General features: G+C 41.5%; 1 protein-coding gene across 1 annotated transcript; it reads left to right on the top strand.

Moving 5' to 3' along the window:
- Positions 1-7,751: 7,751 nt before the first annotated feature.
- LOC125507039 (xaa-Pro dipeptidase-like) lies at positions 7,752-15,721 on the top strand. The gene is made up of 16 exons (XM_048671736.1): positions 7,752-7,964; positions 8,061-8,110; positions 8,203-8,263; positions 8,668-8,760; positions 8,840-8,992; positions 9,378-9,509; positions 9,698-9,822; positions 10,345-10,387; positions 12,350-12,433; positions 12,747-12,788; positions 12,865-12,935; positions 13,275-13,328; positions 13,429-13,534; positions 13,626-13,694; positions 14,071-14,214; positions 15,566-15,721. The coding sequence occupies exons 1-16, from the start codon at positions 7,830-7,832 to the stop codon at positions 15,719-15,721; spliced, it is 1,518 nt and encodes a 505-aa protein (XP_048527693.1). The 5' UTR covers positions 7,752-7,829.
- Positions 15,722-16,132: the final 411 nt, after the last annotated feature.

Genomic DNA, 16,132 nt, shown 5'->3' with positions numbered 1-16,132 from the left:
AACCAGCTTGTGTGCCAATAGGGCCTATCCTCGACGATTTCTGGGTCATGTGGGAAAGACCCCCCTATCGCCCACATTCACTTGGTGACGGTTCCAAATGCCGTCGCAGAAAGGGGTTAAAAACCGTTTGTATAACACCAACGCGTACCAGTGATCATAATGAGCTCAATGTGAATAAGGAGTTAGCCACAGGATCATGCGTTACGGAACGAGTAAAGAGACTTGCCAGTAACGAGATTGAATGAGGTACGGGGATACCGGTGATCGAATCTCGGGCAAGTAACATACCGATGGACAAAGGGAGAAGTATACGGGATTGATTGAATCCCCGACATCGTGGTTCATCCAATGAGATCATCGTGGAACAAGTGGGAGCCAATATGAGTATCTAGCTCTATTGGTTATTGGCCGGAGAGATGTCTCGGTCATGTCTGCATGGTTCCCGAACCCGTAGGGTCTACACACTTAAGGTTCGGTGACGCTAGAGTTGTAATGGGAAATTGTATGTGGTTACCAAAAGTTGTTCGGAGTCCCGGATGAGATCTCGGACATGACGAGGAGTTCCGGAATGGTCCGGAGGTGAAGATATATATATATATATATACATATATATATATATATGGGAAGTCCAGTTTCAGTCACCGGAAAGGTTTCGGGAGTTATCGGTATTGTACTGGGACCACCGAAAGGTGTCCGGGGGTCCACCGGGTGGGGCCACCTACCCCGGGGGACCAAGTAAGCTTAATATGGGTGGGAACCAGCCTCCTAGTGAGCTGGTGCGCCCCCCCCTCCCAAGGGCCCAAGGCGCCTAGGGTTGGAAACCCTAGAGGGTGGGGCGCCCCCCCCCCCCCAACTTGGTGGGCAAGCTCCCCCCTTGCCCCCCCCTCTAGATGCATCTAGGGGGCCGGCCCCCTCTCCCCTTCACCCTATAAATAGAGGGGGTGAGAGGGCAGCCGCACCTCAGCCCCTGGCACAGCCCGCCCCCTCCTACACCTCCTCCTCCTCAGTAGTGCTTGGCGAAGCCCTGCCGGAGAACCACGAGCTCCACCACCACCACGTCGTCGTGCTGCCGGAGTTTTCCCTCAACTTCTCATTTCCCCTTGCTGGATCAAGAAGGAGGAGACTTCACCGGGTTGTACGTGTGTTGAACGCGGATGCGCCGTCCGTTCGGCACTTGGATCGGATCTTCCGCGATTTGAATCGCCGCGAGTACGACTCCACCAAGCGCGTTCTTGTAACGCTTCCGCTTAGCGATCTTCAAGGGTATGAAGATGCACTCCCTCTCTCTTGTTGCTAGCATCTCCTAGATTGATCTTGGTGACACGTAGGAATGTTTTTTGAATTATTACTACGTTCCCCAACAGGCACAACCCACCAGGGTGCGCCTGGGCCTCCAGGCGCGCCCAGGTGGGTTGTGCCCACCTCGATGGCCTTCAGCACCGCCTCTTCGCTCTACAAATACCCCGATATTCTAGAAACCCTAGGGGAGTTGATGAAATTTTATTCCAGCCACCGCAAGTTCCAGAACCACGAGATACAATCTAGAGCCCAATTCTGGCGCTCTGCCGGAGGGGAACACAATCACAGAGGGGTTCATCATCCTCATTGGTGCCTCTCCGATGATGCGTGAGTACTGCAACTCAGACCTACGGGTCCGTAGGCAGTAGGTAGATGGAGTCTTCTCTCTTTTTGCATCTAAATACAATGGTCTCTTGGAGACCCATTTGATGTAATGACTTTTTGTGGTGTGTTTGTTGGGATCCGATGAATTGTGAGTTCATGATCAGATTTGCCTTGATTTAGTATCCAATCTTGATTGTTGTAGCCTCATATTTATTCTCCGGTATTTGGGTTTTGTTTGGCCAACTTGATCTATTTATCTTGCAATGTGAAGAGGTGCTTTGTAATGGGTTCGATCCTGCGGTGTCCTTTCCCAGTGACAGAAGGGGCAGCAAGGCACGCATGTATCGTTTCTATTAAGGATAAAAAGATGGGGTCTATTCCTACATGAATAGATCTTGTCTACATCATGTCATCATTCTTATTGCATTACTCCGTTTTTCCATGAACTTAATACACTAGATGAATGTGCTGGATAGCGGTCGATGTGTGGAGTAATAGTAGTAGATGCATGCAGGAGTTGGTCTACTAATCTTGGACGTGATGCCTACATCAATGATCATTGTCTTGGATATCGTCATAATTATTTGCTTTTCTATCAATTGCCCAACAGTAATTTGTCTACCCACTGCATGCTATTTTCTTGAGAGAAGCCACTAGTGAAATCTACGATCCCCGGGTCTATTTTCCTATCATATACTTTCTGATCTATATTGCCAATTTGCCTTTTCTTTTATTTGCTTCTCTTATTTTCAGTTCTATATTATCAAAAACCCAAAAATACCTTTTCCGCATTTTATTTACTTTTATTTGCATCTATCAATCTGCTACAATTTTATCCTATCCTTAAGTCACTTTTTGGCAGCGCTACCCGAAAGGGATTGGCAACCCCATTAACGCGTTGGGTTGCAAGTAGTAATTATTCGTGTGCAGGTACCGTTTACATGGTGTTGTGTGGTTCTCCTACTGGTTCGATAACCTTGGTCTCATCACTAAGGTAAATACCTTACCGTTGATGTGCTGCATCCTCCCTTATTCCTTAGGGAAATACCGACGCATCTCAAGCGATATCACTCCTCGCAGGCACTTACCCCAGATCAGTCGGGAAGCGCGATGCGAGAATCCATTGAGATTTTGTTCAAACCTTGGTTGTCTGAAAGCACGATGGCAGGTACCGTGTATTTCCGTAATCACTCGGGCCAAATTGTGTATTTCACAAACTCGTTTTGCAAAATCTCAACCGATTCGGGGGCTAATGTTGGGGATACACTTAGCAGGTAGGCCCACGAAGGGTCAAAATATATTAAAGCATCGGGTCCACACATCAGGTGGGTCCAGATAAATTTCATAAAGACATACTATCCACTCGGACAAGCAACGTACTATCCACTCGGACAAGCAACGTACCATCCACTCGAATGACAGACCACCACTCGGCCGTATGACTCACTCGGATATACGAAGACCAACAGGCAGCAAGGAAGTCAAAGCATCATTCTCATAGTGGAGGTTTTGCAGTGAGTTGACATTATGGCATTCATGCCACCACTTTGTAATATAGGAGGTGAGGGGGTGGCGCACTCTATATAAGCCACCCCATCACTAGACTCAGGGGGTAGGCCCTCATTCTTCTCCTCTAGCTCTAATCCCTCTCCCTCACCACTAGTCTCAGGACTAAGCTTATGCATGGAGATCTGTTCTCCCCTCTCTCTCTCTCTCAAATACACCATGTAACTCTGTGTTCATGACAGACAAAAGGAAGCCTCTCCGGAGCACGAGACATAGGGTTGTTATCTCCACCGTGAGAGGCCCGAACTCGCTAAAACACCATGTCACCCATATGCATCTCGATAGATCATGCTCCCTTACACTACCCCATCTCTATTGCCGGAATCCTTCCCACAACACTCACCTCGCAAGCCGAAGACCGTGAGGTGTGCGGATGCCGGACACAAGCCCTGGCGTTGGAGGCTAGTTCGGGGGCTACTGAGGGAGTCATGGACTAAGGAGTCCCTAGGGCACCGGCCTACTACGTATGGGCCAGACTGATGGGCCGCTATGGAGCCCAGCTAGAGTACAAATCCATATATAGATACAAGATATCTTCAGAGTCGTGGTGTGCCCTCCAAGTCAACCTTAGCGTGATCTTTCCTTCATTGTAACCAACCTCGTGTAACCCCCTACCGGTGCCTATATAAACCGAAGGGTTTTAGTCTTTAGGGCTAGAGCTACATTCATCACCCCATCAACCTAGGGTTTAGCTCGCCTGATCTCGAGGTAGATCAACTCTGTAACCATACCATACACATCAAATACAATCAAGCATCACATAGGGTTTTACCTCTTTGAGAGGGCCCGAACCTGGGTAAATACTGTGTTCATCGTCTCTTGTTCCCCATCGATCCTAGATCCACAGCTCGGGACCCCCTACCCGAGATCCGCCGGTTTTGACACCGACACCCTGTATCCCGCGGAAGCGGTTTGCGGGAGGGACATTTCAGCGCGCGCGCGCTCCCCACTTCCACACCCGCAGCCGCCCGCCACCGCCACAGCTGTCCGGCCGCCTACGATTCCTGCTATTTCCACTAGCGGAATCGTGCCATCGGGCCGCACTACGCCTGGGTCCACTCGCCGGCGCACCGGATCCGCCGAGCCAAACCGCCCCGGATTGACCGCCGCCCTAGTCGCCGCCTGCCCCGGATCCGTCGAGCCGCCCCGGTATTCGCCGCTCCGGTGAGCCCCTTTTCTTCCCCTTGGAGGTCGACCACTCATCAAACCCCGGTGATGCAAACTCAGATGCGGTTTTTTTGTAGATGGATTTGAGCCCTGCCCAACAATTTTTGCTCGAGGATTCATCCTCGTCCGACGACTCAAACATGGAGTCCATGCTCGAGCGCCACCGATAGCAGACGGTGGTGGCAGTCCTGGCCGTGAAGAAGGTCGAGGACCGAACCTGCAAGAGACGGTGAGGATCGACCGTCGGCCGTCTTTGCATCCGTCGCAACCTTATTCTCAGGAACAAGATGTTGATGCAAGACTACTTCGCGAACAATCCTACCTATCCATCGAACCTCTTTCGGAGAAGGTATCGAATGCGCCGATCCCTCTTCGTAAAAATTGTGCAAGCTTGCGAGGCCAATTCTAGGATTTTTACTCAAAGGAGAAACGTCGCGGGCTTGTTGGGTTTTAGAGCATATCAAAAAATCTCCGCATCCATGCGGGTGATTGCTTATTGCGTTCCGTCTGACTGTGCTGACGAGTATCTTCGCATTGGCGAAGATACTACAATTGAGTTAGTGTGTAGGTTCGCCAACGTGATCATCCGCGTCTTTGGTCCTGTCTATTTTCGTGCACCCAACGAGGAAGACACCAAAAAATTGATGGCAGCAAATGAGAAACGAGGTTGGCCCAGCATGCTAGGAATCATTGACTGCATGCATTGGACTTGGAAAAATTGTCCGAAGGCATGGCACGGGCAGTATTGTGGCAAGTCTCGTGATGCAACAATTGCGCCAGAGGCCGTTGCATCTGAGGATTTATGGATTTGGCATTGTTTTTTGGTATGTCGGGTACTCTCAACAATATCAATGTGTTGCAACGGCCTCATTTGTTTGCTAGACTTGCTAGTGATGATGCTCCTTCTTGCAACTTCACGGTGAATGGGCATGAGTACACAAAAGGGTACTATTTTGCAGATGGTATTTACCCTTCTTGGTGTACATTGTGAAGAGCATCAAAAAGCCCAAGACTAGGAAGCATATTGAATTTGCAAAGGTACAAGAGGCTGTCCGAAAAGATATTGAAAGAGCCTTTGGGGTTTTGCAATCTAGATTTGCCATTGTTCATGGTCCTGCTCGCTTTTGGGACAAGCCGACCTAGAAGAACATCATGACATGTTGTGTGATTCTTCATAACATGACCGTCGAAGATGAGAGGGACATGAACTTGGAGCTCTTCTATAACAATGTCGGCAGCCGTGTCAAACTAGTTAGAGACCCTAACCGCATACAAGCATTCCTTCAGACATCCCGACAGATTGATGATGCAAACACCCACCATCATCTTCAGGAGGATTTCATTGAGTACCACTGGCAGAGGCATGGTCAAAGGACTTGAGCACCATTGGCAAAGGCACCCGCCAATTTTACATTCATTTCATTTAATTCATGTGTGATCGGTATCATTGTTGTAATTGGGACAATTGTTGTATTGAATTATCAGTTTACTTTGATGGTTTGAATAATTATTGTAATTTGGATTCATAATATTCTTTATGTTATTTAAATTCATATTTCTGTGTTACATTTGAGCTATGTGTCAATTTCAGAAAACGTGTTTTGCGGGCTCGCACAGCGCCTTCAGCACCAACTAGGAGTTTTGGCGCCCACGCAGCTGCGCTCTTGGGCCGGCCCAATACGGTGCGCGCGGAAAAAGGGAAAGAAAAATTACACTAGCAAATGTATCGAACCTGCGACCACATGTTTTGTGCTAGGTTGCACTAACCACTCTACCCCTTGAGCGGGTTTGAACTATTACATATTTTTCATTTTATATTCTTTCCCTTTTCCTTTACCTTTTTTCCCTTTATTTCATTTTTAGTTTTCTAGTTTTTTATTCTTCCTTATTTGATGATTTTTTTTTCATATTTGTGAACTCTCTTCAAATCGCTGAACTTTTTCATTTGTTGATGAACTTTTTTTTTCAAATTTCATAAATATTTAAAAAAATCACAAATTCAAAAAGAAGTTGATCAGATTTGGAAAAATTGAAAAAAAATCATTGATTTAGAAAAAAAGTTCATCAAATTTGATAAAAGTTCCTCGAATTTGGAAAAAAGTTCATTGAATTTGAAGAAAGTTCATCGAATCAAAAAAAAGTTCATCAAATTTGAGAAAAGTACATCATAATTGGAAAAAGTTCAATGAATCTGAGAAAAGTTCATCGAATTTGAGTAAATTTCATCATAATTAGAAAAAGTTCATCGAATACGAAAAAAGTTCATTGATTTTGAGAAAAGTTCAACGGTTTTGAAAAAAATGTTCATCAGAAAAATGATTAATGGATCTTTAAAAACAACAACAAAAATTGAAAAAAAGTTCATCTAATTTTAAAATAAGTTCATCGATTTGATGAAAAAGTTCACGTATCTGCAAGATAGTTTATTGACCCAGGAAGAATAAAATAGAAAAAATAGAAAACAAAAAGGAAAAAGGAAAACGAAATAAAATGAAAAAAAGAAGAAGAAACGGAATGGGAAAGATAAGGGGAATGAAAGGTTCAAATTAACCACATCCGAGTAATTGGCTGGGTTGTTGCACCAGTCTGTACTGAAGAGGGAGGTTGCTGTTTCAAATCTCCGCAAGTGCTTTCTTTTTTTGCGGATTAAAAACACAGAAGAAAAAACTCCTATACGGACCGGCCCAGCGCGGGGCGCTGCAGGCGCCCGTTTTCTTTTTTTGCGGATTAAAAACACAGAAGAAATACAGAAGAAAAAACTCCTATACGGGCCGGCCCAGCGCGGGGCGCTGCAGGCGCCCGTTTGCAAAATACACATTAACGGGCGCCTGCAGCGCCAGATTCGCCGTTGCTCTCAGTCGGTAGCAGGAACGCACGAGTTACCGACGTATGGGCCTATGGCCCAACCGTCTAGCGATCTTGCATTACCATTGTCAAAACGGCCCACGCAATGCTTACAGCCTCGATTCCTCAAAAAAAAAAAAAGGATTCAACAGGAATCCGATTCCTAGCGAGTTTTTCTTTTTTGACATTCCGATTCCCAGCGAGTTTATAGTATCAGTTTTGCTAAAGCACATTTAGATGTGTCATAAGTATTGCACATCTAAGTCCTATGTCATTGATCTTGCGTTGAGATTCGTGTGGATATTTTTTCTTTTTCTTTTTTCTTTTCCTCTTTATACTTGATTCACTCACTTAGATGTGTAATAATTAAAGCACATCTAGATATGCCCTAGACACACCCAGCTTATAGTATCTCTAAGGATTAATTTGTTTCCGTTTTCCTTTCGACTATGCCGAAGATTTCCTCTCCTCATCTATATATTCGGGCCGGGCGCCGCGTCTTGTTCCACGGTTCCTCCCACCCATAGATCCAAGTTGCACACGCGCCGGGGTTCCGTTCCACTAGGGCTGGGAGCCATCTCGATCGCCGACATAAAACCTGTAGGACGTGCAGGCGCCTGGCGTGCAAGATGAGCAAGTCCTCCCTTACTCCACCCGGGGTGTCCATGGAGCTGCACGCCGGCAACCGCGAGCGCCTCGTCGCCGCGCTCAGCGCCCACCTCTCCGCCTCCGCCCGCCCTCTCCGTGGCGTCGCCTTTCTCAAGGTTCGTTTCTACGCTTGTTCCGTCGATCTCTCCCTATCGTATCCCTATTGATGTTCCTCCCTTAATCTGGTACGTCTACCCTTCTCAACTCTGAAGGGCGGCGAGGAGCAGACTCGTTACTGCAGCGACTACGTCGAGCTCTTCAGGTGAACGCGCCTGTCCCCACCTCCCTTTTGCCGTTTCCCGAATGCATAGCAGATTGAATTAATACATAATTGGTATTGTTAAATGTCTCCAGGCAGGAGAGCTACTTCGCTTATCTGTTCGGAGTGCAAGAGCCGGGGTTCTATGGTGCAGTCGTAAGTTCTCTTCTCTCTCATGGCACATCCCGCGTCCATGTACCAATTTTGTTTGCCTTCCACTTCCACGGCATGTAACGCATGCCGTATGTGCTTAATTACTGCTTATATAGATTAGAATCATCTAGCAATTTCTTGAAGGGATTCTCATTGGAAATCAATGTACCAATCCGTGCAAATATGCATAACACACTTGTAATGAATTTTGCGGATAACTTCAACCAAATAAGAAGGATATCTGTAATATATGCGATTAATTTTCTTGGGCTGAACCTCCGTGTTGAGGGATAGCCCAACACTCTTCTATAACTTCTAGTGTTACCACAAGTCATCCTTTATGAGGTGAATTCATGCATGCTTATCTCATGCCATGATTCTAACTTGCCCTTTTATTGTTCATATAGGACATTGCCTCTGGACAATCAATTTTATTTGCTCCAAGGTTGTCACCTGGCCACGCTGTTTGGATGGGTGTAAACACATTACCTTACTTCAAGGTACTTAATATTCTAGAGACCAAACTGTGCATGTGCCGTTACACTCCGTTTTAAATAATATTTCATTCAATATGTACAGGATAGGTACAAGGTCGATTTTGTGTTCTATGTTGATGAGCTTGCACAGGTTCTCCAAAGTCAATTTAGTGAGCATGGAGAGACGCCCCTTCTCTTTCTCTTATATGGCAAGAATACTGACAGCGGAAATTACTCAAAGCCTGCTAGTTTTGAGGTATGTGATATATAATTAGCCACACTTGCATGAAACGAAATACATGCTTAATTTGTAGTTTTGCCAAACACCATGACTATAAAGCGCAATCATTCGTTTTAATATTGCATTACCATGTTCTTTTGAATCTCAATGCTTAGTTTTATAGTGTTGTCAGGCATTGTCACTGGAAAGCGCAATCTCTCACATTAATAAATACTCCTATTGCATTACTATATGTTCTTTTTGACCTCAACTACATCTTGAAGTAAAAATCCATACTATTTTGTGATATGGTATACATACCGAAGTATAAGGAAGTAAATTTCTTCCACACCTTTTGTCTTTTTTGTTATGTACGTATTTGGGTTACTAACTTACCATGCATTTTCTTTGTCCATGTCAGGGGATAGAGAAATTTGACACTGATTTAAGCACGCTTCATCCTCTCTTAACTGAATGTCGTGTTATAAAATCTGACATGGAGCTTGCCCTCATTCAATATGCTAATGATGTCAGCTCAGAAGCACACATTGAGGTATAAAGAGTTATCAATGCTAATAATTTTTCCACCTTCACTGGTGGTATTATTTTATAGACATCCTATTCGCAGAAATATTCACTATGTATATCTATCATTTAGGTGTTACTACTTCCAACTCACATACTTAATATTTTTTAGAGTTAAATTAAACACTTCTGATTGTTAACTTGGCATTTTACAAGGTTATGAGGCAGATAAAACCAGGCATGAAGGAGTATCAGTTAGAAAGCATCTTTGTTGGTGCATCTAGGTACAGAGGCTGTCGACATTGCTCCTACACATGTATATGTGCTACTGGAGAGAACAGGCGAGTTTACTTTACATATTAATGTCAAATGTGACGCAAGTAATAAGTAGTTACAAATATGTAGAAATTGTCACTAATTGTTTTACTAATCATTTTCGTGCAACATATATGTAGAAGTTGTCACTTGTGCTAATGTGCATATCGCAATATCAAATCACCATCCCAATGCCAATTGTATACGTAGTTTTATGCATTGTTTCTAGATGAAGCTTGGAGAAAATTTTCTTTAAATTCTCTAACACCATGAACTTCTAGTGGTATGAGAAAACATCTTAGTATGGAGTTTTAGTGTCGGAATAAACTACTCACTTTAAATAATTTCAGCAGATCTCTCTTTTCAAGTTCACTTATTTATATTCACAACACTGCCTATTTGTTTATTGAATAGGTGAATAGCTATGGAAAGTTATGTAGGAATGTTTTCTTAGTTAATTCAAAATGATAGGCCCATGCCTATTGTATATGAGTTTGTTCAAGTTGGAATATCTTGTTTGCTATATAACTCTAGTGCTTATCTTACAGTTCCATTCTTCATTATGGACATGCCGGAGCTCCAAATGACCGGGTACACTTTTCTACTCCCTCCATTCCCTTATACAAGGCCACTATCAAAAATACATTTTGCATCAATACAAGGCCACCAACAGTAACCGAGGCAAAAAATAATGATGTTTCCTCCTACTAGCAACTTTTTAATAATTACATGCATGTAGTCATAATGACACTTAGCTATTTCCTTTCCATTCATTCGTTGCATGCTTATGGCGTATTAATGATTCCGGTTAATAAGAAGAAAAGTTGACTTACAAAGCAATCATTAAATTTTATCTTGGTACCTGTAATATGAGTTTGTGGCCATGTATAAGGGAATGGAGGAAGTATGATGCTTATGTCCAATAGCTTACTTTTGGTGTTATTTTGCTTGCTCGATCTTATAAATCGCACTGGCGACCAAATTTAGATTATGTTTTCCATAGCTCAAAAATCTTAGGAGAATGATTAGTTCTCATAATACTAGCTATTTGGAAAAGGGTATGCTAGCTTTATTTTAGTTTCAGACAGTAGGGTTCACGTACCTTTTTCTTTGTTAACTGATTTTTTTAAGAAAAAATTTGTAAAGTATATAGTTGTTAAGTACCATGAGATCTTGAAATTTGTAAGTTTGAGCAATGTTCATAATTCATGCATATTGGAGAAATGCAAACAGTGATGAGATGATCATAGGTTGGTTGGTATCTCATTTAATTAAACAAATAGCCTATGAGATTCATGAACTAAATGTTGTATCATGTCTGCTACCATCATTAGCGTGTCCGAAGAAAATAATCTCCACTTGAAGCATATGTGTGTCAGCATTAGGTGATAATGTTCACAGTGAGAGTTAGACAATTTTGAACAATTTTGAATGAAACTTGTACAATTGGATTGGTGAAGGACCATAATTTAACTATCTTTAATGTTTTGTTGGACCAATTAATCAAGTAATAAAGGGAAAACTATAATACCAAACATATGAACCATAGGATAGAAATCGAATGAAGGAATAGCTATGGAGGGTCTTGAAGTATTATTGGGTGTTCATGATTTATTTAGGGGGACGTGGAAAAAATGAGTGGCTAGATAAGGGGGTGTCCTGAAGCCTATGCTCTACAACAGGTTTACATGCTTTAATATCTGTGCTAGACAACCCAACTTATGACACCAAAATTTCTCTTTTATGTTTCTTCAAAATAAAACAACATATGAACCTCAAACTTTGAAAGACACCAAAACATTCTAGCTAGAATGTGGGAAAAAACTTTCAGATTTTTTGGTCATACATAAATATACGAAATGAGATTTTTTTTATTAAAATGTACTTTTTAATATTTGTGATGCACGAAAAATTCCGAAAGCTTTTTTGCCACATTCTAGTATGAATGTTTTGTTGAGCTGCCAAGTTTGAAGTTCACATGTTGTTCCATATGGGAGAAACAAAAAAGACAAAAGTACTTGCACGAATCGCGATCCAAAAATGAGTGGTTAGATAAGGGGGTGTCCTGACGGAAAATGCCATCGGAGGCCGAGCTCCAGTGAGCTCGTTTGAGCACGAAAAATTCCAAATTTATTTTTTGAACACACATGCACATGTATACTATGTATATGCAAAATTTCACAGTATTATACGTTTACATGTGGCCTACAGGAAAAAGACAAATACATATTTTTTAATGGGCCTTTTATTTTTGTTATTGGGCCAGAAATTTGTTATTTTTGTACAGCCTACAAATCACAACATTTTTCGACAAAATTTAACACGTTCTTGCGGAATACATATAAGTTTTCATGATATTTTTTTTAGATTTTTTTGGAACTTTTAAATACGCTTTTTGATTTTTTTTCAAAATACCGAGCTCACTGGAGCTCGGCCTCCAAAAATCCGCACTCGGTGTCCTGAAGCCTATGCTCTATAACATGTTTACCTTATTTAGGGGAGGAGTACGCAGTTTCCCCTTTTCTCATACTTACTTATCTACTACATTTTCAGACGTTGAATGATGGAGACATGGCTCTAATGGACATGGGAGCTGAATACAATTTCTATGGTTCTGACATCACATGTTCATACCCTGTAAGTCGTTTGGAATATTCATACCGCTATTTTGATACTCTTTTCCAATATCAATATCAGCTTTTGTAATTTATTGTTAAAAGTGTTATTTACACCGTACCCTCGGGTTCTTTATTTTTCAGTTCAGTCCAATGATATGTTAGGATTATTTTTTATTCAACAAGGACTGACATCGAGTCATAGCTGATGTAATTATTGCATCTGGACTGGAACTAATAACCTCGATATAAACTGTCGCAGTCTTCTGTTTATCACATCTTAATATAGTGTTTGTCTTGTAATGCTATATCTGAATGAGTTTATGTCTTTTTAGATAAATGGAAAATTCAACAGAAACCAGACAGTGATATACAATGTAAGTACCTGGTGGTTAACATATCCATTTAGCTTTTTTAATTCTTTATTGATACAAGACTGACTGTGTTTTACAGGCTGTCCTTAAGGCTCATAATGATGTGATATCACATATGCAGCCTGGAGTAAAATGGATCGATATGCACAAGTAAGAATTATCTGTCCTCACTTATAGAACCATGCAATTTTTAATCATCCCTGATGTTTTTTTTCTGTTGTCAAATGTGGTTTATGAGAAATGATTGTGCTTTAATGTAGTACAATTTACAATCTGCATACAATCATTAAGTGTGCTTGGTCTAAAGATTATTTATTATTGTATCTGAGTGGTCAAATTGGGTTCGAGAGAAATACTTGGAAGTAATTTTTCAGCTCTTTTAGCCTAATGTGTCAATCTGTTTAACTATAACCAAATCACACTTGTGTCTCCCTCTGATTGTCTATCATTGTCTTTAATTGTTTAAGCATCATTTGAACTTTTTTGCAGGCTGGCAGAGCAGACAATACTCGAGTCCCTAAAGAAAGAAAATATTATTCATGGGTGCGTGTGGGATCTAATTATTTGTCCTTATTGAACTTATATATGATAATATGTCAAGCTTGTTGTTGATTTATCTGTTTCCCATAATCATTTATTTCAGTGATATTGCTGCAATGATGAACCGAAGGTTGGGTGCTGTTTTCATGCCTCATGGTCTTGGGCATTTACTTGGAATTGACACCCATGATCCCGGAGGCTACCCCGAGGTTAGATTCCGACTTTATCATGCATTCATTTTAATCATTTCATATACTTACCTCCTTTCAACTTAGACTAATGCTTGTTTCTCGACCTTAGGGCTTAGAGAGGCCAAAGGAGCCAGGATTGAGATCCTTGCGGACCATCAGAGAACTTAAAGAAGGCATGGTAAGTAATTACCTTTTATGATAAATTTATTCAAATTTAGTAGCACGCAGTGCTCTTTCATTTTATGCACACTTGTTTGAGAAGTTACTGGGATGCCATGTTACTCGGTAATTCATGAACTCTTGTGTTAATATATTATCTTTTCCACAGACTACATCATGATGTATAGGTAAATTGTTGGTGCTTAGTTTTGTGTGTTTCCCTGTCTATGGAATTCTCACTTTGGAAAGTATTCCCTTTTCTGTCCTTGTCGATTATTAATAGGCAAACTACTTTTTGAAAACATTGTGCATAAACGCCCTGAGAACCTTTCCGCTTGTAGTCTTTCTACTTGTCTTATAACAAAACATTTGAGCTCCTGTGGTATGTATTGCAGGTTATTACGGTCGAGCCCGGCTGTTATTTCATCGACACTTTACTGAGGCATGCCAGGGATGACCCAATTTCCTCAAAGTTTTTCAACTGGGAGAAGATAGAAATTTACAAAAGCTCTGGTGGTGTTCGGGTTGAAAGTAATATGGTATGTGTTGGTTGCGCTTTTCTGATACATGACAATACAACCCAAGAAATGCATTACACCATAATGATTTCTTTACTGTTGGTGCACTCCTACTTATAATGGCTAACTTATAGTACGTAGAAAATAAATCAAATACATTATATTATATCTGTTTCAAGTTGTTTGGCAGAATCGCCTCTCTTTGTTTTCCTTATTATTTTTAATCTTTTTTAGCTGTGTGTATTCTCGAAGTCTCGACTTGGTCTTGATATTGTGTCGTTGCAGAGGCAGGGTGTAATTGGTGATCTTGATATTGATATATTACCCTTTGTCGAAAAAATTAGTTATGTTAATATTAACTATCGAAAGACGTAGGCTGTGAGAAACACAAGATGGATGAAATATGCATTGATAGACCTTGGGAGTCGAACATCAGTCAGGGGAAGTGTGAATCTTGAATAATCTTTGTCCTGGACTTTCTTTTGGTATAGAAAGGGGAGTTCTGTTGAGTGCTCCCCATTAGAAAACCAAGGCAGTGAGGCTCTTTGGGCATGGCGTTAACTACTTCCTCAGGTTCCATGATACTACCTCTGTCCCATGTAGTGCCAAAAACGTTCTTATATTATGGGACGGAGGGAGTAGTTGTTTTTCTCAACACAATCTCTAAAATAACTTTGACCACTATGTTCTATTGTAATTTGATGCTAAAAACCACAAAAAAGTATCCAGTTTGGAACATCGGAAGTACATTTTGATACAAATTTACGTGTGAATTGTAGATATCGTGTCAATGTATTCTTCAATAGACTGGTAGCAATTTTTTTGAAAGTTTGACTTCCCATATGCCCAAAATAACAACTTTTAGGGAAACAGAGGGATTAGTTTTACAATGAGTAATAGCTTCATGTCCACAACCGTACTCACTGTAACGATTAGTGTGAATAGGAACTTAAGAATTTGCTTAGAGCCACATAGCATGTATTACTTGATCCTAATACATCTACGTAACTATATGGGACATTGTGGCTAGTACCATTACCATATACCCATATATTCCGAAATTTGCAGAACTCTTCAAATTGTAAGTTGGCCGGTTTTTCTTGGAAGTTGATCATGAGCCAGGGTTACCCTGGCTATTGCAAGTTTCCATCAACTTTACATCTTCGTTTTTGTTCTTAGTGAACCTCATGGAGCTTGATAAGCATATTTTGTTGAGTACCAAAAACTTCTAATCTAATGCAGATTTTCTCTTTCTCAAGTAGTACAAGTTATAGGAGCCAAGCTCAACATTCGCTTCTGTAGCATCCATATTGCATTTACCTTTACCATTTGTTGTTCATTTCCACACTAATAATGCAGTATATCATTGCAGTATGTGACGGCACAAGGATGCAAGAACCTGACTAACTGCCCCCGAGAGATCAGGGAAATTGAAGCGGTAATGGCTGGCGCGCCTTGGCATTCACGTGACACCCTTTCCAGTACAGAGAATGCCTCCCCAAAGCACTTCAATTTGCCATGCCCTTGAGAGAAAAAAAAAACATAAAGTAGTAATTTTCTGAAATATAGGATACCTTGATAAATAGCAAGCCTCTCACAAGCTGTTGATTTGGTTTGAGTATGATTATAAGTGGCATCTCATATGTCCACTTATAGACCCAGTGATGTCAGTCACTTGTAGGGTCTCCACTCCACTATGTGAACTAAAAGGTTCAAGGTCCTTGCAGTTAGTTCAACCATCTCTGTTCTGAACCAGCAACTGTATTGACAAAAATTAAGTGAATGATCATGCAACAATTTTTTTTGTATCATCATAAGTATAAGCCCGTCTAGTTAATTATTCCTGCAAAAAAGAAAGTTCTTATGCAGGGTTTGTTGCACAAAGTTTATAACTTATGAATCTTGATGGATTTTTTTACGTGAACAATTCTCAAGTTTC

Source organism: Triticum urartu, chromosome 5, assembly GCF_003073215.2.
Source record: "Triticum urartu cultivar G1812 chromosome 5, Tu2.1, whole genome shotgun sequence".
NCBI lineage: Eukaryota > Viridiplantae > Streptophyta > Magnoliopsida > Poales > Poaceae > Triticum > Triticum urartu.
The sequence above is the reverse complement of the archived record's forward strand: the minus strand, read 5'-3'. Positions and strand labels throughout refer to the sequence as shown.